This window comes from Polyergus mexicanus, unplaced genomic scaffold (assembly GCF_030449975.1).
Source record: "Polyergus mexicanus isolate NDT 795.1 unplaced genomic scaffold, iyPolMexi1.0 SCAF_3, whole genome shotgun sequence".
NCBI lineage: Eukaryota > Metazoa > Arthropoda > Insecta > Hymenoptera > Formicidae > Polyergus > Polyergus mexicanus.
The window spans coordinates 8,939,182-8,960,693 of NW_027223323.1; the positions used below are offsets into that span (position 1 = coordinate 8,939,182).

Here is a 21,512-nt window from a genome sequence, read left to right on the forward strand (position 1 = left end):
AATGTCATTAGATTACAAGTATTGATTGTATTTTTTATGTTGGTAACTAAATAACAGATAATCATTTAAAATAATTGTCAACAGATATTAAAAAAGAAAATATCTATGGAATAAAACCTGAGAAATTAATTATAATTTGTTATCAGTATGATTGACTCAAATTTTGCAATTCATACTCTTTTAAAGAGGTACATACATATCTTGCTCTTGTCTTTCTTATATTCTTATGTCTATGGCTTTCGGATATTATATGAATAGGTAAGAGTTACACTATTGTGTAACTTTCATTGGTAGATTATATGCTTTGTTAAATATAGGCTGTGTTTCAAAATTCACTGCCAGTATTGAAAATCTATAGTTCATGTAATATATATTATAGATTTCCAGTACTGACAGTGAATTTTGGAACATGGCTATAGTAGCAACATTACGATATCATATGTATCTTACTAACATATCTTAAAAATCACAAAACTTAAGTTGCCATTCATTATCCTTTGTAAATTTAAGTTCTTTGATTTTAGTTATTTTAATCACAACCTTCGATTTATGATCGTTACAAGTTACAATGTCACAGTTGCGATGTTACAAATGCAATATTATAACCAAAACAGTTGTTGATATATTAGTGTGTCAACTTAACATACATTTATATCTATACTTGTAAATCTTTATTTGCGTTATGTCTTAGCCCTCTTCTGTGCTTATCATTGGCAAGTAGCACAAGTTGGACCTGACTATATCCCTCTCGCATATTAACCAATCTAAAAATACAATATTTATTTGAAATTTATTTTGCATTAGTAATTTGAAGATATCACGTATTTTATCACACAGGATCAATGATAATATGTATCTCAGAATTAGTAAAGCAAAAATAACCCAACAATATCTGAAAATGTACAGACACGAAGAAATAGTGAAAAATAAAAATTTTTCTCTCATAATAAATAATACCAAATACAATCACATCAATATAAAAAATATAAATATCATAAAATTTTTTTTTTTTTAATATCTTATATTTTTCAAAGTTTACATATTTACATATTTGTATTTACCTGTTTCTCTCCTGTTGTTGTATAGATAATCTGTCACCTTTCTGTAGATATGTAGTTATACTCGTATAGCATGATACTTCTGCTGCTGTACTAACAGAAGCGATGGCACATGTAATGAGCTTTTGTTTCATTGACGAACCCTCAGAATTTAACAACACCCAATAAGAATGATTTATCGATTTTCCAAAATAAAAAATCTATAAATGTGATCTTTTTATGCATAAATGAAAACAGAGGAATGTCTAAACATATTAATTTGATAATTATTATTTCAATTTCTACCTGTACAGAGATCATATATAAACCACTTATGGTAGCTTCAATCGAATAATTTTCCTCTGCCAAGTAGAACTTAGTAAGATCATATGCACCGTTGCTTCTGCTACTTTTGATCCATGGTCCTATATAAACTAAAAATTATTTTTTTTATTCTCGATATATGTTACATAAATTTTTTGTATTTATTTAATAAAATTAAAAATAATTGAAAATATATATTATATGAATTTATATTAAATAAATAAATCTAGCTATATTTAGCTGATCTAATAAGTTCAAAAAGCTTTAAAAAATATGATTATATTATTTTCATTATTAAATACCTGTATTTTTAAACTCTTGTTCCGGTATTGCACCAACAAACGTAACCACTGCCGGGTCTATAAGACAAATTAAAATTATTTTTCGAGTTTAGAAATCTTCCTTCAAATAAATTGTGAGTTAACCAAATATTAGCGAATCAATTAAGTGAAATTTTTATTAGCCAATATAATTATAATTCGCAAGTTAATCTGTTTCTGTAAATCAAGCAAGTAGTTTAGAAATAATATGTTGATTTAAAAAAAGAAAGAAACAGATATACCCAATCGCCTGCGACTGCGTTTGGGCCTTCTTCTATTTAGTCGCCGTTTTTTACCTCTTCCTTCGTCTCTCTGTATTTTTCTCGCTCGTGATTCTCTTGATATATCCATTGTATCATCACCGCTTCGCTCATTTTTCGTCATCGTGTAATTTTGCGCTTCAATTCTCAATATAGCTCTCTTTTCACGCGACAAGTTTTTTATCTTAGATTCGGTGATCAAATTGTCCTTTGATCTTATCGACGAAATCGGCTTGATGATATTTAAAATACTGCTATTTTTTTCAACTACATGATTTTGACGATCCAGTGTGGCTAGTGATTGAACGGAAGCAGATGGAATCGTCGAATTATTCATATCAAAGACCATCAGCAAGGCAGTATTGAACTGGCGATCATTTTTTATTTTCAATAGATTAGCGGACTCGCGAATGATAATCTTCGAATAATCTGTCGACGGGATACGCCACGGACGAGCGCTATTTATATTTTGATTACTGTATTTGAGCCTCGACATAATATTATTTATCTGAAATGCCGGAACAAGTAAAAATATGATATACTAAAATATTGGAAATTCTTATAATTTCTAAATAAAAGCAAGTTTTCAAATAATGATAAAAATTTAACACACATCTAAAGCAAAAAGATAATGTTAGATTTTTTTTTTATTTGTTATGTGATACGTGATTATCTAAAGCAAGCTACAGAAAAATCGTGCACGTGATATTCATCATACATCAGATGATGCACATTCCGCCCGATAAAAAAAGTGGATGATTAATTCTCGAAACTCGAAACATATATTACAATTATATAAATTATTTATGCTTATTTATAGTCGTATAGATGAGTGCATACAAAGATATATATATATATATAAAATTAACAACTTTCTACATAAAAAAACGTGTAAAAATTAATCTTAAATCTGTATTGAAATCTATTCATCTTACCCGTACTTCTAAATCTTTTATTTTTCTGTATAAATTTCGATGTACTTCTTCCGACGTTCGGTAAATTCGTATTATGTTTTCTTCATTTTGTGCTGTCGTAATCGAAATTATTCTGAATATCATAAAGCAGATTATAAGAAGAAGAACATTTACACAACTAATTAACAAAACATCTCTTCTGTTGGTCTTTAAATTCTTCACGTTGACATTCATATATAGCTTCATGTTTGTGAGATCAGCATCATCCTGTGTTAATGTGCCATTATCTATCGACGAAGATATTTTAATCTTCGCCATTTTCTAAACGTCTAATTTCTTCTAATCATTAGGAGAAATCTCGTTATCGATAATTTAGAGATATACCGTGACGCCTGAAATACATTTATGATATGTATGTGCAATTATCAATATCCAGCAATTAGTTTACAGTAAGATAATTTATATACAATATATATACAATTATAAACAAATCTTTTTTTTTAAAGTGACATAAATATGACAATAAATAATTATCTTTATTGCATTATCAAACAATAAAAAATTGTGTCTTCCACTACTATAATTCTTTTTTTTTTTTTTTTTTTTTTTTTTTTTTTTTTTTTTTTTTTTAATAAAACGTTTCTAATTGAGAAATTTGATATTGTATACATACAATACATATATTGATATGTCTGTGTATGATGCTTAAATATATTACTTAATATTATATATTAAGTAATTATTATCTGTATATAAAGTTATATATTACTTAATATAATTGTGTGTGTAGTATTTTATTATAAATTATATTTTAAGTTATTTTGAAATGTATGCGTCGTTCTTTTACTTCTTTGTACTAAAAAAAAATATGTATTATATAAAATTATTATGTATTCTATAGCTCCAAACAGAAAATGCTTTGCTTAAAGAAGAAAATACCTGAGGAAATTCTAAATCTAAAAAAGAACAAACAATAATTTCTTTCTAAGAATTATTCCCAGGTATATTTTTGTCTTCCAAGAACCTACTATTCTTTATAGAAACTATACCATTGTTTACATTTTCAGTTGTTTATTGTGTTTTGAAAAAAAAAAAAAAATCGAAAACCGAAACACTATCACTTTATCCATTGCGCGTAATCTTGACGTGTTTAAAAGAGGTGGATGTTTAGTATATCATCTATCAAGCCGTTTCTTTTATTACGCTTAAATAAATTACTGTATAATAGACTTCAATCTGTTAGTACGAAATATCTATGCAAGTTTCTTACAAGGTTCTTATCGCAGATTATCTTTTTGTTATACGAAACTGTCCGAATCTACGATGTGTATTGATAAGTGACGTAAAGATACGGTTGTGTTACTCGTAAGCACAGCTGCATCTCGGCTACAAACAGGTAGTTCGGATATATACAAAGAATTTTTCTTAGGAAAGAATTTACTAGGAAATCTATACCCCCCTTAGAGCTCGTAACATTGTTCAAAACATTGCATTGTTCATACACAGTGACGCATTTCCCGCCATTTTTTACCATATACGAGCATATTCCTTTATAAGTAGAGAATTAAAAATAGTTACACGTTTCTTTTGTGTATATATGCTCGTGTTTATATTAGTAGTTAAATTTGTGCATATTAAAATAATTTTTTCCAATAAATTCTCTAAAGTATTCTTAGCTCGTTTTTTAATTACACTTTAATATTATTAAACTTCATGGATATAAACTAAGTAATAACTTCTGCATTTTTATCTTACTTCCAGATTTCTCTCATTATAATAAATAACTATACAATTATTAATATACTCTAATTAATATTCTTGTAAATTACACATCAGAGACATTTTTAAATTTCAAAATTAAGGAGGCTTTAAAGATAATAATTTTACTCGCAAAATTTTTTCTTGAAAAAAAAAAAAAAAATCGTGACCCGATATTTTCAAAGGAAATATCTTCGTGTGAATTTCAAGGGTTAGAAAAAGCAAACATACTTGGTGCATAATTTAATACTGTTCAACAATTGAAAGAGCAATTGAAGCAAATGCAAAAAGCGCATACACTTACCTCTGAATATGTTCCCGCCTTTCCTCACGAACGGCTGAATGATAGATCATCGATCGAAGTAGTTCACTCGGAGCAGACCCGCCCGAGTGAAACGCGCGCATCAAATCTTTTGTTTACTTCTCCCTTGTGGTCCATAGTAAGTCCACAGGCGACGGCGATGGCAACGCCACGCTCGTATTTGATCGGTGATGAATCCTTACTCGCTTCGGTTACCGATGCTCGCTAACTTGACAAGATATCTCTGCGACCAGGTCTTCGTTCGACGTGTTTCGGAATGCACGAAAATGTGCAAGGACCATCTGCACTGTGATTCTTCTGCAATTCGTAGTTCTGCTTGTCACAGAGAGAAACACGGGATTGCGAGTTTCCTGCTCGGGACGATGCATTATTCGATAATACATTACTCTGGAATAAGATTATTAGACTTAAAATTATAGATATATATATATATATTATTTTTGGATTCTCATATTATATATATATATAATATGAAAATCCAAAAATAATAGACAGGCATAGACTGAATATAAAATACAAATAGAAATGGATACCCGGATAAAATGATGATTCCTGATACAGATACACTTTTACACTTCACATATTAAAATCATTATTACTCATTGCCGGCGCGGTAAGGTTCATCATAGTTTCTGCAAAGAGACATTTTATCACGTTCTTGTACTTAAAGTCCCGCGCTCACGTAGGTCTTGTTATTAATGCCATGTTGGGAAAAATTCTGTAATAAAGATACTAATTAGTCATCATATGATGCCCTAAGTCTGTATTAAATTGGGTAATCAGATATCACATGCGTCATCGAGTACGTAAAATGAGGGACAAGGGCTTAGAAAACGAGAGAACTCTCGACAATTCTCTTAATTACATCCTGGCGTAATAATACATTAAATATATATATATGTGTGTGTGTGTGTGTGTGTGTGTGTGCGTGTGCGCGCGCGTGTATGCGTGTTTTACAAGCAGAAAAAAAAGAATTCACTATTCGGTATTTCCAGAGACATACCTGGAAAAAGTGTGAATGATAACAACAATTAGATGTAATTATCTTCGTTACTACTGCAGATGACTGTCAGATTGTTAGTCCTGGAATTTCCAACTTGATATCACTCAAATATATTTCGCGATCGCGATGCATTTAATTATCATTTTTGCACCGAAATATTCTTTAATCAAATGTGTCCAATTAAGTAAATATTATTTAACCGGATGTTACACACACACAAATATTATTATCATTAATAGAAATATTCAATATACCGACTCTAGAGCATAATATTCGCAAATATATAAAGACGATAATAACAAAAATCTGTAGTAAAATTAATGATAATAAGAAAAAAGAATCATACATTTGAAGATTAACTATAATTAATTTTGGAAAACTTTTATTCGCTTCACTTTATCTCGGTAAACCGCGGTTAAGTTTTATAGACACGCGCGGTTGTGTATGTGTATGTGATCTTTGATTAAATTATTTAATTTCTCAATACAATATACATTTCATGCGAGACAAACAGTCATGTACATATATTCTAGGAAAGGATCCTTCTTCGTAGAATTTGATCGTCAATTACTGTGATGTCATAACGGATAAAATAGAAAGAAAGAATCTTATAATCGATGGCTTCTATCTATTTACGTTTCTACAATATGATTTGTTAACGATCAAGAAATTCTAGATAGCGAATATCTGTTGTCAAAAAATTGATTAGCTAAATAACGAAATATATCTTCAAGATCGAGAAGTTTAACATGGCTTTTTCGAAAGCCATAAATTTAGATCATAAATAAAAAAATTAATATTAATATTTATCAGTCTTATTTTTCTATTATCTTCATCTTCTATAGATGAAATCATATGTAATCTCGCTATATCATATCTGGACAAATGTATCGCGGAACCGCTCATAGAATTATATATATTCACACAATTGCGCATATTTTCTTCGTTATCAACTCGAAAAGCAGAATAAGCGTAATTAGAGGCTTGCAAACGTGGTCAGTATAAAGTTCTAAATTGCGATCGCCTCGCTGCGATTATCTTCTTCATCTTGTGTACTTATTTGACTCATTCTTTATGCGTATTTACTTATTCTCTTTCTTTCTTCATTTTCATCTTTCATTAATCTCTTTAAATATCGTTTTATATATTCATATTATCATATTTGCAATCTGGCGATAGCTTTTAGCGTATTTCTTTTCATCGATTTTTATAAAAAGGATTTTACAAACTCTTTGGATTACAATTAACGTTCTTTAAGTACTGCTACATAACTATTATTATATAAAAAAAAAATCGATTTCAATCCAAATTAAATTTTAATTTAACAGCGTGATAGTACAGTATAACATCATACCGTTTGACAAGAACCGAAGGCGCCGCAATGATAAACGCGGACGTGCTTCATTCTGTTCTTCAGTATACTTGTGCCCATCGTAGGCGACGGATGCGCATTGTCAACTGCACGCGTTTTTAATTTTTGTGTGAATGGTCTGGAAAAGTTAATAATCAATGATAAAAATTAGAATGCTATAAACATATGTCTGTTCCGCGAATTAGATTAATTTTACTAACAATTTACGTGATTTTTGCAATATAACGTGCAAAAATAAAAATTTATTTTAAAAAATTTTATGGAGATACAGAATATGTTCGTTAAATGAAAAGTGCTGAATCGCTAATAATAAATGTTGAAGTGGATTAAAGATTAATTTAAATTAATAAAATATCCATGATAACATAAAAACTGTATCCTAAATTATAAGCAAGAATTGAATAATCGAGGTAAAGATTGTCTCCTTCAAAGTTAAAAGATTTTATTTTTTGCTAAGTACAAAACTCTCTAGAATCTAAAACATTGAACTAATTTAAGAAATGTTGGATTACGTCAGGAAAAGATAAGGATCGAATTAGATAAAACAACCTTATCATAATATGAAAATTTCAAAAATGTGCATTTTCTTTTGTTAAACGTCATTAATTTTTTGCATCTTTATAAGAGATAGTTTTATACATGTAAAAATTTTTCTTTTGTGAATTGTGGATCAATATATTTCTTCTTCAATTCTCTCCTATTTTTATTTCGGTATAAAATGTAGTCTATTCTCTCCTTGTGTTTCCGCTCCTGCCGCAGGACGAGAAGAGTGCGGAAAAATGACGGGGCTGGATATAAAAGAAGGAGAGAATAGAGGAGGTCCTCTTGTAGTTCTCTACCTTTAGGAGGGGAAAAAAAACTCGCCGGACAGGTTTTAAAGCGGGACAGGACCGGTGCGGGATATTTAATGTCTCCGTACAACGTAAATCTTCGAAAATGTACAGTCAGGTGGACCGCGCGAGTGCGGAAAGTTTTTCATAGAGAAAGAGAGATTTCTCTTCCGGTATTCTATTTATAAAATGTATTTTTTATAGAAATATCAATTATTCTAGATAAAAATGATTTTCCGCGATTATTTTCGCACCATAACGCATCAAAAAGTACAGTTACTCGAATAGAAAATAAAAGACATATCTCAACGCATCGAGATAACGTTGAATTGATTTAGTAAGCTATTAAAGACGATTAAAGTGTTTGTACATGATATATCAATAACCAGAATAGATCTTGTGAAACTCATCCAACTCTAGAAATTTGATTATTATTTAGCCGAATCAGGGCTGCAGAAATATTTTCTGAGACCTCGCAGTATATAAACTTGACCAAATACAGACAACGAGGATTATTGTTCGATATATTATATTAAATGTATGAAATGTTTAGTATTGTCGGTGAATTACTCCGCTTGGAAAGCAAAAGATTCGCGATTTGCGGCAATGCATGTAATTTCTATGTGGAAATGATTTCCTGATGTGTCATAAAACCGATGCAGGGTGAACTGTGCTCTCGACGCTCAATCATTCTATCAAATTACAAAGACGCATACAAATATGTAAATCCTCGCGTCGAATTTACAAAGTTAGACGAAGCGATAATCTTGCCGAATAAGCCGACTTCCGCGATGACATCAACATTACCGGAAGAAGATAGCAAAGTGGTAAAAACGCAACAGAGACTGATGAACAACGGCCATGTAAAAGAGGAAAAGCGTTCCTTCTTGAATTTCTCGCGAGAAAACTTGAGCGTCTCAAATTCCGATCTTGAGCAAGGATTCAACAGATCGCGACAAAGACCGAACAGGAACATGATTTTGAATGTGTCCGCTCTCATGATCTCCATTCTTTGCCTCGGTCTTGTAAGCTGGAAGCTGAGTTCGAACGCGCGGGAAATCGAGCAGCTGAAGAGGGACGTCAATAACTTGAAGCGATTTCTAGAATTAAATCTCATTAACGAAATAAAAACTCTCAAAGAAGTAAGTATATCTGTAACAAGTTATGATAAGTTGACATTAAGCGCGTCTCCGAGTCCTAGACTTTTTCATCGAATGTAAAAAAGCAAATTATATCGCTTCTGTTTGCAGTTCGAGCTTTACTAATAACTGTCGTACATACTGTGTACAAAACACATGAAAAAATTCAAACCATTTCATTCAGACCATTGAACTTCATATAAATTTTTGTATAACATATCCACGGTTTATCTTTAACCTTTAGTGCGATTTGTCTCTGCTATGATAACCTTGTGTCTAAATAAAATCGAACGAAACAAAATACTAGAGATTTGCAACTTTCCAGCTTTAGTATATTGGATATTTTATAATTCAATAAAATGTAAAATGTCTCGAAATTGTCAATTTTAATTTAATAGCCACTTTCTCTTCAATTTTCTATAATCTAATAGAAAAGGGAGAAGACTAAGCATATTTTGCTTAAGGTAGAAATAAATGTATTATTCTGCTAAAAATATGTTCGTGAACAAATAAGGAATGTATTGCACATATAATGTGCTATCAGTTTTATTGTCATTCTTATCTGCGGTCATTTCAATCGGGTAGAACTATCCGAATTTATAAAGATCCTCATTAGGTCTTATCTATTAAATCAAAATTAATTGTTCCTTTTTATATCTTTCCCTGGAGCATATTTTCTTTCTCTTGCAAAACAATTTGTTCACATGAGAAGGACCTGCTTGCTATATATTTTTGGAGATACACTTCTGTCACAAATTGAAATTATAAACAAATAAATCGAAATGTAAAAATAAGCGTATAAATATGAAAATCAATTTTTTATCACTTATTAATTTGATGTTCAATTTTACTTATCACGTTATTGATAAAAATTCGAGCATATATAAATACGTGATTGGATTGTTAAAATTAAAGAAAAATTCGCGCGATTGAAGCAATCTTAATTAACAGAACTTTTATTTTAGCAGAATTTTCCATTACTGAGAATATAGTTCGTGTTGTTTTTAGATGCAATAATTACTTCGATTATTGTTTAAAAGGAAATCAAAAAAATATACCACAATTGCCTATTACAAATCGTATAATTATATTGCTAAACGAAAAAAATTCTGTTACATACAGAATGATTCATATAGAAATCTCAATTATCCGCATAATTCTATAAGAAGTACGTAACTTTATTTACGAAATACATATTGCAGTTGTACGCAGAATCGAGCGAAGATAATGATCCAGGCGAAGCGGACATTGATAACGCCGATTATGACTCTAATTATGATGACGATGATTCCGCATTGCATGACTATACCGATAATTCTCGTCTTTTGACTTATGGCTCTAGATCGGTAGACTTTCTGAAAACTACTACTACATCGGTACCTACGTCCATGGATCCTCATAAGACTATTGTTGAAAACAAAGAAGAAAATTACAAGTGAGATGCTATATCTTTTTTGTAATAAAACAAGTTAAAAGTTAACAGAATTAATACACGGATTTGTAGTGTTTCTAAAAATGTATAGATTCGTATATTTATAGAGGACTCTAGCGCATTATCAATTAAATTATATTTTATATATATAGAAATATCAAACAAGAAAATCTTGAGGAACATACAACGTCATTAAATCGCGAGAAGAAGACTGACGATGCAAATAACACAGAGCACAAACGCGACATCGCCACGAGAGATACATCTGCGACTACAGGATATATTAAAGAAAATATCAAATTAAAACGATCTATAAGCGATCATACAGTGGCCGATGATTCTTTGATGAATACGTCGAATTATCATCGCGCCGGACAATATTCTATTAAGAAGGCTCTCCAAAATATATCCAAAACGCATCCTTATACAAGCGATGAAAACCACATAAATAATAACACTAAAATAATCGCATTTTTGGAACAGACAAGCTCAACACCGTAAGTTTGCGAACATTTTTATTAAATAATTTATTAAATAATTAGTTGAGAAAACTTTAATAGAGTTATTGCACAGAGATAAAATCTAAAAAAATTAAATATAAACTCCTTAAAATTATTAAAAGCTAAATATCATAATAAATAATAATGATAATTGTTAGAATTACATTAAATAATACAAATTAAATCAATTATCTTCTGAAACAGACATTCCCCGAAGAAGTATCATACCCACGCACGTCTGGAGACATTTCCTCCAATGCACGACGACCAATTAAGCGAGACAATTACTCGACCTAACAACCGTATGAGCGAAAACTCAGAAGCTATGAGTGGAAGAGTCAATTGGCGGAACGCGCATCGCGATATCGAAGAAACCGACGTATCTATTCAGGTGGGTATATTAGTTGTCGGTGCCAAGATTGCTGCAAAGTTGATAAGATTCGAGTATTATAAAACTCTAGTCATAACACATGAAGCCATTGTGATTGTATTAGAATTTCAAAGTGGCCAAAAAGGAACGCCGAAGATTGACACGAAGACATTTACGTGCACCACGGCAGGTTTACGCCATTCACTACGGTGCGGATAGCGCGCTCTTTACGGCGGAGGACGAGCACACCGGCAACGGGAGAGCGCGACACAACCACATCTTCAAGGCATGGCGACCAAGCGATTGGGTAGCTGATCTCGATATGAACAGACACTTTACGCTCGCCACTAGCGGTACTCTCACTGTGCACGAACCAGGATTGTATCTGGCATATGCGCAGATTCACTATTTGGATGAGCACGACGAGAACGGCTTCCGCCTCCTAGTCAACAACCAATCTATTCTACAATGCATGGTAAAAATTGAAGAAATAAACAATTATCATATTTCTCAAAAAAGAAATATTAGTAAATTAATGTACATCTAACGAGAGATACTATTTTTAAAGTGATGAAATCAAGAATGCTCAGCTTAAATATAAAAAATTGTATAAAATTATATCAAGAAGTTCAGTAAAAAATAGAGATATGTAACACATAATGCGATATACATATATATAATATAAAATAACGAATATAATTTTCAGGTGTATAGTCCTGGCAAAGAACACAAGAGCCGCTCATGTTTTTCAGCCCAAGTGACTGTTCTGCAGGCAGGTGATCATCTAATCCTAAAAGATATTGGTTCAGCAAGATATACTCTCTTTCAACACGATAAAAGTTTCTTCGGTTTGGTGAAACTCGGAGAACTGAGACAGCAACAGAAGCAAACACAACAATTGACACATCACTAAATTAAAACGCTTTAAAATTACCGGCAATGTTAAAAAAATAAGCGATTTGAAAATCATCGATTTCTTACCCTTAAAAGGGAGCTTTAAGTTAGCAAGAGATTTATATCTAATGTAATATAACAGCCTTTCTACTCTTGCGTGAATTATTAATAATTTCGGTTTGTAGAGAGATTATATTATTTCTTTGCTATAGGACTTTTTATATATTTTATGATTTGATTATTACGTGCTGTACATTATTTTCGTTTATATAAAGAGAATCTCCAAATATTTTAATTCATTTATAAATAAAATATACAGAATATGTATGTACACACATACATAGACATATTTGTAAAAGAAATAATAATATATACATATATATTTAAGAACAAAGAGAAAAAATGTATTATTAAAATAGTAAAACTATTTGTATAGAACTTTTCTTGTAATAATGCAAATCAATCTTCAATGACAACATATTTTATTGTACGTTATCTTTTTACTGCAATATAATTTTGAGCGAAGACTCCCGATCGGTATCAAGTCTCCCGGTATATCCATCAAATCAACGATAAAATTCGGTTTTATAAGTTTGGTTGGATAAACGATTGATCGATAATCTTTTGAAGAAGATATTTTTTCAATCTTATGTTCATTATGATGTAATGAGACATTTGATTTATCTAACAATCTGGGAGAAACAGACATAACTATTTCTTCATGACATGCATCGTTATAAGCACTAAATAATTTCTCTTCATTCGAATCTTCTATCTGTAGAAGACATTCGATGGATTATAAGCAATTCAATTAAAAATGTATGTATCTATAGCATAAGTGATAATATTACTTGAGGTACTGCTATTTCGACCCACGATATACCGTATTCCCCGCGTACAAGAGCCGCTGGAAGACATATTCTATCAGCTATTACCTTGAAGAGCAAAGCTCGTTCGAGATAAGAGCCTACGCGAAGTTGTCCGATCGGAATCACACTCATTTCTAAGCATTCTTTGATTTCCCTTAAGTGAACTTCAAGCTGATGATCGATGCATTTACTCGTCGAATCGAAACCGGACATTTGACGTGCCACGAATTGAGCTAACATTTTTGCGCGCAAAGGAACATATCGGATAGTCAACTTATCTGACGCATTTCTGTATCATATATAAAAGAATTCGCTTTTATATCATGTGTAACTAATATATATATATATAATTTCAAACCACTTTTTGGAAATTCTACTAACACATCTCTTTTTGATTCCGTTGTTAAAATCATACATTTAAAGAATTCCACGTATTCAATAAAATATGGATCGTATTGTAATCGCCCGAATTTTGATTCAGACAATACATTTATATTTTCTATAAATAAAAATATTCCTTTTAAAGCGAATCGCTTTTTAAAATGTCGGCTTTCTATAACATATTATTTAATAAAATATGTTCCATTGCTACTGAAATCGTGATTTAATTCTGCATTATGTAACATTTTATTACCTTTGACAGCTGTCTGTAAAACATTCGACAAAGTCGACGATTGTACACAATTTACTACGTAAATAGGCTCCAATGGACAATATTTAAATCGAAAGATATCATCCAATACTGGAAATCTGAAAAAAATAATGTAACAATATGAATAGGTATAAAAGTGTCACAATCACACAATTTGACAAACTATACAAAATTTTTACTGCAATAGTAGAAATTTACATACGGACATATATTCCTTCGTGAAACATAAAATCCATCCTGAGTAAGATCTTGTAGAGAGAGGCGTCCCGTAAGAGCAAATTTAATTGGTAAATGCGATTTAAAAAGCATCTCTATGCAAGTGTCCCATGAAGGTATCACTCTCGAAGATAAAGGATTATTTAACATGCTGCAGAATGATTATACGATATATTACTATCATGAAAATTCGATAGATTCATAGTAGTTGTAATGGATATGTTTCAAAATTCAATACTATCTTTTATAAACAAAGACCTTTCTCTTTTCTCTAACAAACTCTAAAAAACTTATAAAAATATAAGAGTAAGCATCAAACTTACTATGAAAGGTACTTGTTTTCTACAAATGCATTTGCTACAATTAAATCTCTGGAAATTATCTGTACAAGTTGTACTGCAGAATTTCTTATTGAGATAGAATGTGTATCAGTAATGAGAGAATACAATCTTTGAGGTCCATTTGCTTTTATAAAATAATATCGTCCATTCTTTTCTAAGCATAACACAGAAAGTAGATTGCAACAAGAGATTTTTAATTCATCAAGAAATGGATAAACTGACTAAAAGATAAATATTTTTTATCAAATACTGTGCATTGGTTTCAGAGATTAGAATGTGTGATATATATATATATATATATATATATATATATATATACATATAATACTTGTTATTTTATATACCTCTAAAAGTAAGAAAAATGTGTCAAAAGTGTCAAGATTAATCAAGGTATCTCTAAACTTTGGATAACATGCTATAGCAAACAGAGCTTCAAGGAAAATAATACAAGTTTCTATAGGAACTTGTTCTACAAATTGTTTTATCAATTGCAATAGATAATCCTTAAAAAATCAAGATTACTATTCTTTATATAATCAGACAAGTTTGTTATTCTATTTTCGAGTGAGTGTAAATAAGAATATATTAAATATGAATTTATAATATAATTACTTGTCCATTAATATCTAAGAAAACATCGCAATTTCTAATATCACTCATCAATAATTGTTTGAGCGCGTAACCTGCAGCATGTTTTGCGGACCACTGCAAGTCCTCTTTTTTTAATAGGTCTAAAACAATATAATTTTTTTCCTAATCTCTTGCTTTATGTAATTATGAAAAAAGTTCTCAATTATGATAATTATATAACCTAAAATAATTTTAACAAGTTTCCTGCTTGCAAATTCTTTTGCAGCAGGAGTAAAAAGAGCCATTTTTCCAATCCCGTAACAAACAACTTCAGCAATATCAGGTTGCATCCATCGTTGTAACGCATCTATTAAATGGTCAATAATCTCATACGAATGTAAAACCTATCAAACAGTTGTTATATAAATGTGTGCAAATCTCTCACACATATGTAAGAAAAGATTAACTAGTATTCTTCTTTCACATATCTTAAAATATAAATGTTATATAGAATTACTTTTCTTCCATTTGAAGTGTTTGCAATATGTACAATAACTTTCAATGCCTCTACAAAAAGTTTTGGAGTTGCTATATGCTCTATATAACTTAATATTTGTGGAATACTTCCAATTTCAATAAGTTTATCTGCAATAATTGAATTCTCAGCAGCAAAATGTAATATTCTCAGAGCTTTAATATGTAAATTATTCCACTCATTCTGTATAATATAAATATAATTTATATTATATGTATTATATATATTAATATAATTCAAAATAAAAACTTTATTAGCATAAAATGTAGCGATATCAATCTCTAACTTTCAGAAAATTTAATAATACTCCAACTCCATTTGTTTCATAGAATAAAGATTGTATATCTTCATCTTTATTCCTCTCAATTATACCAAGAACTGCATTTAGTGCAAGACACTGAATCTCTGGATATGATGATTCAAAATGTTGATACAACAGAGGGAAATTAAATTTCTAATGACAATAAAAAATAGAAAATGTAAACTGAGTGAATCTCAAACTCTCTATTGTAATCATAACAAACCTCAGTTTTCAAAATTGTACGTGCAGCTACAGGATCCTGTATTAAATTATATAGAATCTCTATACTATTCTTCTTTACATCTGGATCTGATGATTGTATCCCATCAAAAAGAAAGTTCATATTTAAACAATGATTTGCCAGAAGAGCAGTAGCATATGAATTTCTGGACAATCTCGCAAGTATCGTAGAAAAATATTCTTGCATGAAGATATCTTCTTCGCTTGTTAATAACTTTGCAAAATGTAATAAATAATTAGACTCAATTAAATAAATTGTTACATCTGGCATTGCCATCATTTCTACCAATAATTTTGCAGCAAATCTACAACATATAATAATGCTTAATATGGTGAAAAAATTATCTTCCATATATTTTATATATATAGCACAAACCTTCGAATAAATAAATCTTTGTGTTCAATAATAGGAAGAATATTATTCACGATGCCGAGATCGAAAAGTATCTTCACGTTATCTTTCGATTTATTAGCATACTTTGATAAAGTTTCTATAACTGCCAATAGAGTGGCTTTTTCCTTAGATTGCAATAGCAATATTGTTGATTCTACATCTTTAGTCTCGGAAAGAGATGAACGAAATGGGATATATTTTAATTCCGCCTCTTTCTCATCTTTCTCCTGCTCTCCTCGTTCTTCGTTCTTATATAAATATCATACAATATTTTATTTTCGCAATAAAAGATTGATATAACTTTTTTTTCTACTAGAATTTTTTTGTACGCGACTCTGTCTCTTTCGATCCAAACGACATAGAGATCTGACAAATCTTACTTTTGAATTCTGTGGTTGCATATTACGACACGGTATATAATTCTGTACGGATAATAATTAATCTAACGTAATTACGCAATAAAATATTTACTCTCGAATTCTTTTACCGTTCGCGTTTTCTCCTCTTTGCAACATCCGATCAGCGTTCAAATGTTGGAAATATCGGAATGCATCCGTTATCCAATGGCAGAATTCGTTTCTTAGAAATTTCTGGAAAAACAATCCTATTTGATATGATGCGGAAGCTCGTCAACTATTGGTCGAATAAGTCTTATATACTTAAATACAAGAGGTACTCTCTGGAATATGTTCGAAAATCTATATCGGAATAGAGTAGCACTTGATTGACCAATCAGAACAAAGAAATCTTTGATCCTTTTATCCTGATTGGTTCCTAGTCGACGAGCAGATATTCACATGCAGTTCGACACTATACATTATATAACCACAGGTGAAATTTTCTATTCAACGACCAACCGGCATGCTCAACGTAGCAGTATGCAGTATGTATATCAGCGTGCATAGCTAGCATAAATAAACGTAATGTAGTTTTATTTAACTTCGTAATATAATCTTGAAGTGTTATCATTATGTTAATGAAGAAAGGTAAAAATAATGCTATTCTTGTAATTTCACTCTCAAAAATTTCCTGCACTTGGTATAGATGATGATATAAGATTATCTTTGCTATCTTTACAATTATATTTTTTATTGTATCCAAGCATCTGTGATATTTAATTTTTGTAAATACTTCATATTCTTCTAAAATAATATCGCAAAATCGATATATATATTGTTTAGCCCATTCATTTATCAAATGTGTAAAAAGTGAATGTCTTATTTATTTAAGCAAGCAAGGAAAAGTGTGTTATTTCTGCTTATGGATTGAGTTTCTCTCTTAGCCTTAAATATTATGACATTAGTATAACAATATTGTGCTGTGTTTATTTATAGGAAGCTGTAAAAATAAGAAGGACTCGGTTATTAAATAAAACTGTCATATTTATATGAAATGTGATACCTGAAACCATTTCAAAAATGAGTGAAAGTGAATCCATTTATGGGACAACCTTGTCTCAAGAATCTATCAAAGTAATAGCAGAAAGTATTGGTGTTGGCAATTTCCCAGATGAGGCTGCAAAGGATCTTGCAGAGGATGTTAGCTACAGGCTGAAAGAAATAATTCAGGTTAATTACATATATTCTATTTTGTGTAATTTGAATCTCTGATAAAAAGACATTAATCTCAAATTTATTAAAACTCATATTTTCAGTACATTATCACAATCCTTATTTGTTATAAATTTTATTTAAATATATATATATATATAAAATTTAACAATTTTTTGGTTTATAGGATGCTGCAAAATTCATGAGGCATGGAAAACGCCAACGAATGACTACGCATGATATAGATCACGCATTGAAGATTAAAAACATTGAGCCAACATATGGATTTTTTGCTAAAGATCACATACCATTCCGCTTTGCATCAGGTGGTGGGAGGGAATTGCATTTTGTGGAGGAAAAGGAGATTGATCTTAACGAGGTTGTATCTATGGCTGGTGGACAAACATGGCCTAAGCTACCTTTGGAAATCACATTGCGAGCTCATTGGTTGTGTATTGATGGAGTACAACCTACCATACCCGAAAATCCACCGCCAGTATCCAAAGGTTTCATCTGATTTTTTATCTTGAATACAATTGTGAAACAAAGAATTATTCCTTTATATATATATATATATACAGGGTGTATCTGAAATGATGCACTAAACTTTAACTTAAGAGTGTATTCTAGAGGTCAAAATAAGACTTTTTTTTTATGGGTCTGCAAATGAACCCCCCCCCCCCCTGAGCTTGGCAAATTAATGTTTTCATAATATACGTTTTCATTTTAGTGGTTTACTTTACTTTATAATTTACTAAGCTATATCAAATTTCAACCTTCTGCCATTTTTTTTCTGAAATGCAGCCAATTTTTAATTTTTTCTCCAAACTTTAGGGGCCTCTAGCTCGGAGGAGGGTTTATTTACAGACCCATGTTCATAGGAAAAAGTCTTATTTTGACCACTAGAATATGCTTTTAAAGTTTAGTGGATCATTTCAGATACACCCTGTATATATATTAAAATTATTAAAAAAAGAAACTGAAATATCTCAAAAAATATCAGCACAATTTGCAAGTGTCTTAAATTTTAAACTATATCATCATGTTAATTTTATAGATGTCCAGAAACTAGAGAGTGTTGATCCAACAACTAAACTGTCCAGCAAGAATCAAAACATTGGTATTGGTAAACCGGGCGGCGGTGGTAAAAGTCAGAAGTTACGGAATGTGGAGACTATTCATGTAAAACAACTTGCGACACACGAGCTCAGCGTGGAGCAGCAATTGTACTACAAAGAAATAACCGAAGCATGCGTTGGATCCGACGAAGCCCGCAGAGCGGAGGCTCTTCAATCGCTCTCAGCAGATCCGGGTCTGCACGAAATGTTGGCGCGTATGTGCACCTTCATTGCGGAAGGTGTGCGGGTTAACGTGGTGCAGAATCATCTTGCGCTACTCATCTACCTCATGCGAATGGTCAAGGCTCTACTTGATAACCCGAGTCTTTATCTGGAAAAATATGTAAAAGACTTAGCTATTTTTTAATATTAATTTATTATTTCATTTTATATATTGAAATAATATTATAATTTTTAGCTTCATGAATTGATACCATCAGTTGCAACCTGCATAGTTTCTCGACAATTATGTATGAGACCAGATCAGGACAATCACTGGGCGTTACGAGACTTTGCTTCTCGACTGATGGCACAGATTTGTAAAAATTTTAACACCTCTACAAATAATGTACAAACTAGAGTTACCCGTATGTTTAGTCAAGCATTGGCAAAGAACAATCAGGTAAAAGTCAGAGCTTAATATCAAAAAAAAAAAAAAAAAAAAAAATATTTTATTCTATGAGACTAAAGCGGTTTTTTTTTTTTTTTTTTTTTTTTTTTTTTTTTTTTTTTTCCTCTAGACGCCATTAGCATCTCTTTATGGAGCAATTGAAGGCCTCTGTGAATTAGGGCCAGAAGTAATCAAAGCTTTGGTTATCCCCAAAATTAAGTCCATCTCCGACCGCATTGAATCATATATTGAGGGCCAAGGAATATCCAATGTGGATAAAAATGGAGCAGGACATATTAAAACTCTACTTGTGGTAAAATTGACTTCAATATATGTTTTTTTCTATAAATGTATAGAATACATGAAGATTTAATACTTTACAATCATTTATTAATGAAAAAAAAAATTATAAAGCGGAAATATATATTGACTTATTTATTAAATATATGAGTATAGCAAAAAAAAAATTTTTTGTTTAGAAATCGGTTTCTCCAGTTTTGAAAACAATACGGTCGCCACCTGATTACATAGATGATTATAAACAGGATTATGGATACATAGGTCCTGCATTGTGTGCTGCAGTTGCAAAAGCTCGCACACAACCTGTTGCTTTACCAACCACAACTACAACTACAGCACTTACAACGAATCAGCAACAGAATTCCAATTGTACGGGAAGAACACTTGTGCAAACAGGTGAACGAGTTATCCTTAATAGCAGTAATATGCATATTATGAATAATTATCATGATGTTATATTGTAGTGACTAGTTCGAGTCCTGGACAGCAAACTGGTCGCACAATTATGCTTGGTACAAGCAGAAATGCTAGCGGAGCTTCCGCCGCTGGTGGACAAAAATTCGTTATTCTGCAATCGCGTTCACAAACACCTACTGCCTCTAATATAAATACTAATGCAATTCAACAGCAACAGTCACAGGCACAGCAGCAGCAACCATCACTACCACAACAACAACCACCGCTTCAACAAATGAAATTGGCACAGACCAATGTCGGTCAACAAAAGGCACATGTACAAAATTCCACTACAAAAGTAGTTGTCGTGTCTGCCAGTAGTCATACTAATACATCAGTGACGCAAGTATGATCTGTTAATTGATCCATCAATATTATATATAAATTTCAGTTTCAATGTATTATAAATATTCTAAAAATCATATTTTTCATATTTTTAGCAAACAAATCTAACGGCAAGAACGCAAAATGTCTTCGTAACACAACAAAATGTCGAAGGATCACTCAGTCCAGAAGAGGAGCACTCGTTTCAATGAAAGTGTGTGTGACTGACAAACATATGAAAATAGAACTTCCAAATCCTTCCTCATATAATTAATACATTCGCTAGATAAGAACAAATAGTTTTTAAAGAAGAAAATAAATTTTTATGCAAATTAAAACAAGGTTTTTTTTAGATGTTTTCTATTTCTTAAGTCTAATGAAATGTTGCTTTGTATTTTCTTGTTTGATTTATTTAGTTGCAAATTTTTTTCGTTTGTATTCTATATTTTTATAACTTTATGTAACACATACACACACACACACAAACATTTTTTCCCCCATTCAAAGAAATATTGCAAATATTGATATCCTACATAACAGTTAAAATATTAAAAATAATGT

General features: G+C 31.0%; 4 protein-coding genes across 12 annotated transcripts in view; 2 read left to right on the forward strand and 2 right to left on the reverse strand.

Annotated features, from left to right (window-relative positions):
- LOC138931799 (uncharacterized) overlaps positions 1–7,428 on the reverse strand; it is a 9,500-nt gene extending 2,072 nt beyond the window's left edge. The window contains exons 1-9 of one of the 2 annotated variants that reach the window (XR_011446681.1): positions 7,293–7,428; positions 5,469–5,653; positions 4,918–5,322; positions 2,877–3,247; positions 1,924–2,449; positions 1,664–1,720; positions 1,344–1,471; positions 1,062–1,258; positions 648–764 (exon numbers count right to left, since the gene is read on the reverse strand). Coding sequence is in view for 1 of the 2 variants with exons in the window: in XM_070292931.1 (XP_070149032.1) it covers positions 656–764; positions 1,062–1,258; positions 1,344–1,471; positions 1,664–1,720; positions 1,924–2,449; positions 2,877–3,173 (1,314 nt within the window). In the remaining variant the exon portion in view is untranslated. Of the gene's footprint in view, positions 1–8; positions 765–1,061; positions 1,259–1,343; positions 1,472–1,663; positions 1,721–1,923; positions 2,450–2,876; positions 3,248–4,917; positions 5,323–5,468; positions 5,654–7,292 lie in introns of those variants that run through there. The other variant, XM_070292931.1, reaches the window with a different exon arrangement.
- Positions 7,351–12,868, forward strand: Egr (TNF superfamily member 12 eiger). Of its 7 annotated transcripts, none has more exons than XM_070292926.1 (8): positions 7,351–7,720; positions 8,070–8,313; positions 8,803–9,282; positions 10,482–10,714; positions 10,864–11,208; positions 11,416–11,602; positions 11,772–12,056; positions 12,288–12,868. In XM_070292926.1, exons 2-8 carry the CDS (start codon positions 8,218–8,220, stop codon positions 12,492–12,494), a joined length of 1,833 nt encoding a protein of 610 aa, XP_070149027.1. In that variant the 5' UTR covers positions 7,351–7,720; positions 8,070–8,217; the 3' UTR covers positions 12,495–12,868. The 7 variants fall into 7 exon arrangements, with proteins under 7 accessions (XP_070149027.1, XP_070149025.1, XP_070149028.1 ...); XM_070292924.1 differs by having other exon boundaries at positions 7,352–7,720; positions 11,706–12,056; positions 12,288–12,863; XM_070292927.1 differs by lacking the exon at positions 8,070–8,313 and having other exon boundaries at positions 7,352–7,720; positions 8,694–9,282; positions 11,706–12,056; positions 12,288–12,865.
- On the reverse strand, positions 12,603–16,847 carry LOC138944927 (armadillo repeat-containing protein 3; the record flags this gene model as incomplete). The annotated part of the gene is made up of 12 exons (XM_070316000.1): positions 12,603–13,121; positions 13,327–13,633; positions 13,726–13,843; positions 13,979–14,094; positions 14,199–14,363; positions 14,536–14,594; positions 15,166–15,284; positions 15,392–15,527; positions 15,641–15,841; positions 15,945–16,112; positions 16,183–16,504; positions 16,576–16,847. Coding segments are annotated over 12 exons (2,163 nt in total), but the record flags the coding sequence as incomplete, so codon positions are not given.
- Positions 16,848–17,485: 638 nt separating this feature from the next.
- On the forward strand, positions 17,486–21,510 carry LOC138931808 (transcription initiation factor TFIID subunit 6). 2 transcript variants are annotated; one of them, XM_070292943.1, is made up of 9 exons: positions 17,486–17,579; positions 17,928–18,161; positions 18,331–18,649; positions 19,201–19,604; positions 19,680–19,883; positions 20,002–20,184; positions 20,351–20,540; positions 20,636–20,973; positions 21,068–21,510. In XM_070292943.1, exons 2-9 carry the CDS (start codon positions 18,012–18,014, stop codon positions 21,161–21,163), a joined length of 1,884 nt encoding a protein of 627 aa, XP_070149044.1. In that variant the 5' UTR covers positions 17,486–17,579; positions 17,928–18,011; the 3' UTR covers positions 21,164–21,510. The 2 variants fall into 2 exon arrangements, with proteins under 2 accessions (XP_070149044.1, XP_070149043.1); XM_070292942.1 differs by having other exon boundaries at positions 20,351–20,567; positions 21,068–21,504.
- Positions 21,511–21,512: the final 2 nt, after the last annotated feature.

Coding starts and splice junctions, on each gene's coding strand:
- Egr (XM_070292924.1), top strand. CDS start 8,218: ATGTCTCCGTACAACGTAAATCTTCGAAAATGTACAGTCAGGTGGACC. Junction 8,314..8,802: donor AAAGAGAGATTTCTCTTCCG/GTATTCTATTTA, acceptor AAACCGATGCAG/GGTGAACTGTGCTCTCGACG. Junction 11,603..11,705: donor AAACCGACGTATCTATTCAG/GTGGGTATATTA, acceptor TGATTGTATTAG/AATTTCAAAGTGGCCAAAAA.
- LOC138931808 (XM_070292942.1), top strand. CDS start 18,012: ATGAGTGAAAGTGAATCCATTTATGGGACAACCTTGTCTCAAGAATCT. Junction 19,605..19,679: donor GTCTTTATCTGGAAAAATAT/GTAAAAGACTTA, acceptor TATAATTTTTAG/CTTCATGAATTGATACCATC. Junction 20,185..20,350: donor ATATTAAAACTCTACTTGTG/GTAAAATTGACT, acceptor TTTTTTGTTTAG/AAATCGGTTTCTCCAGTTTT.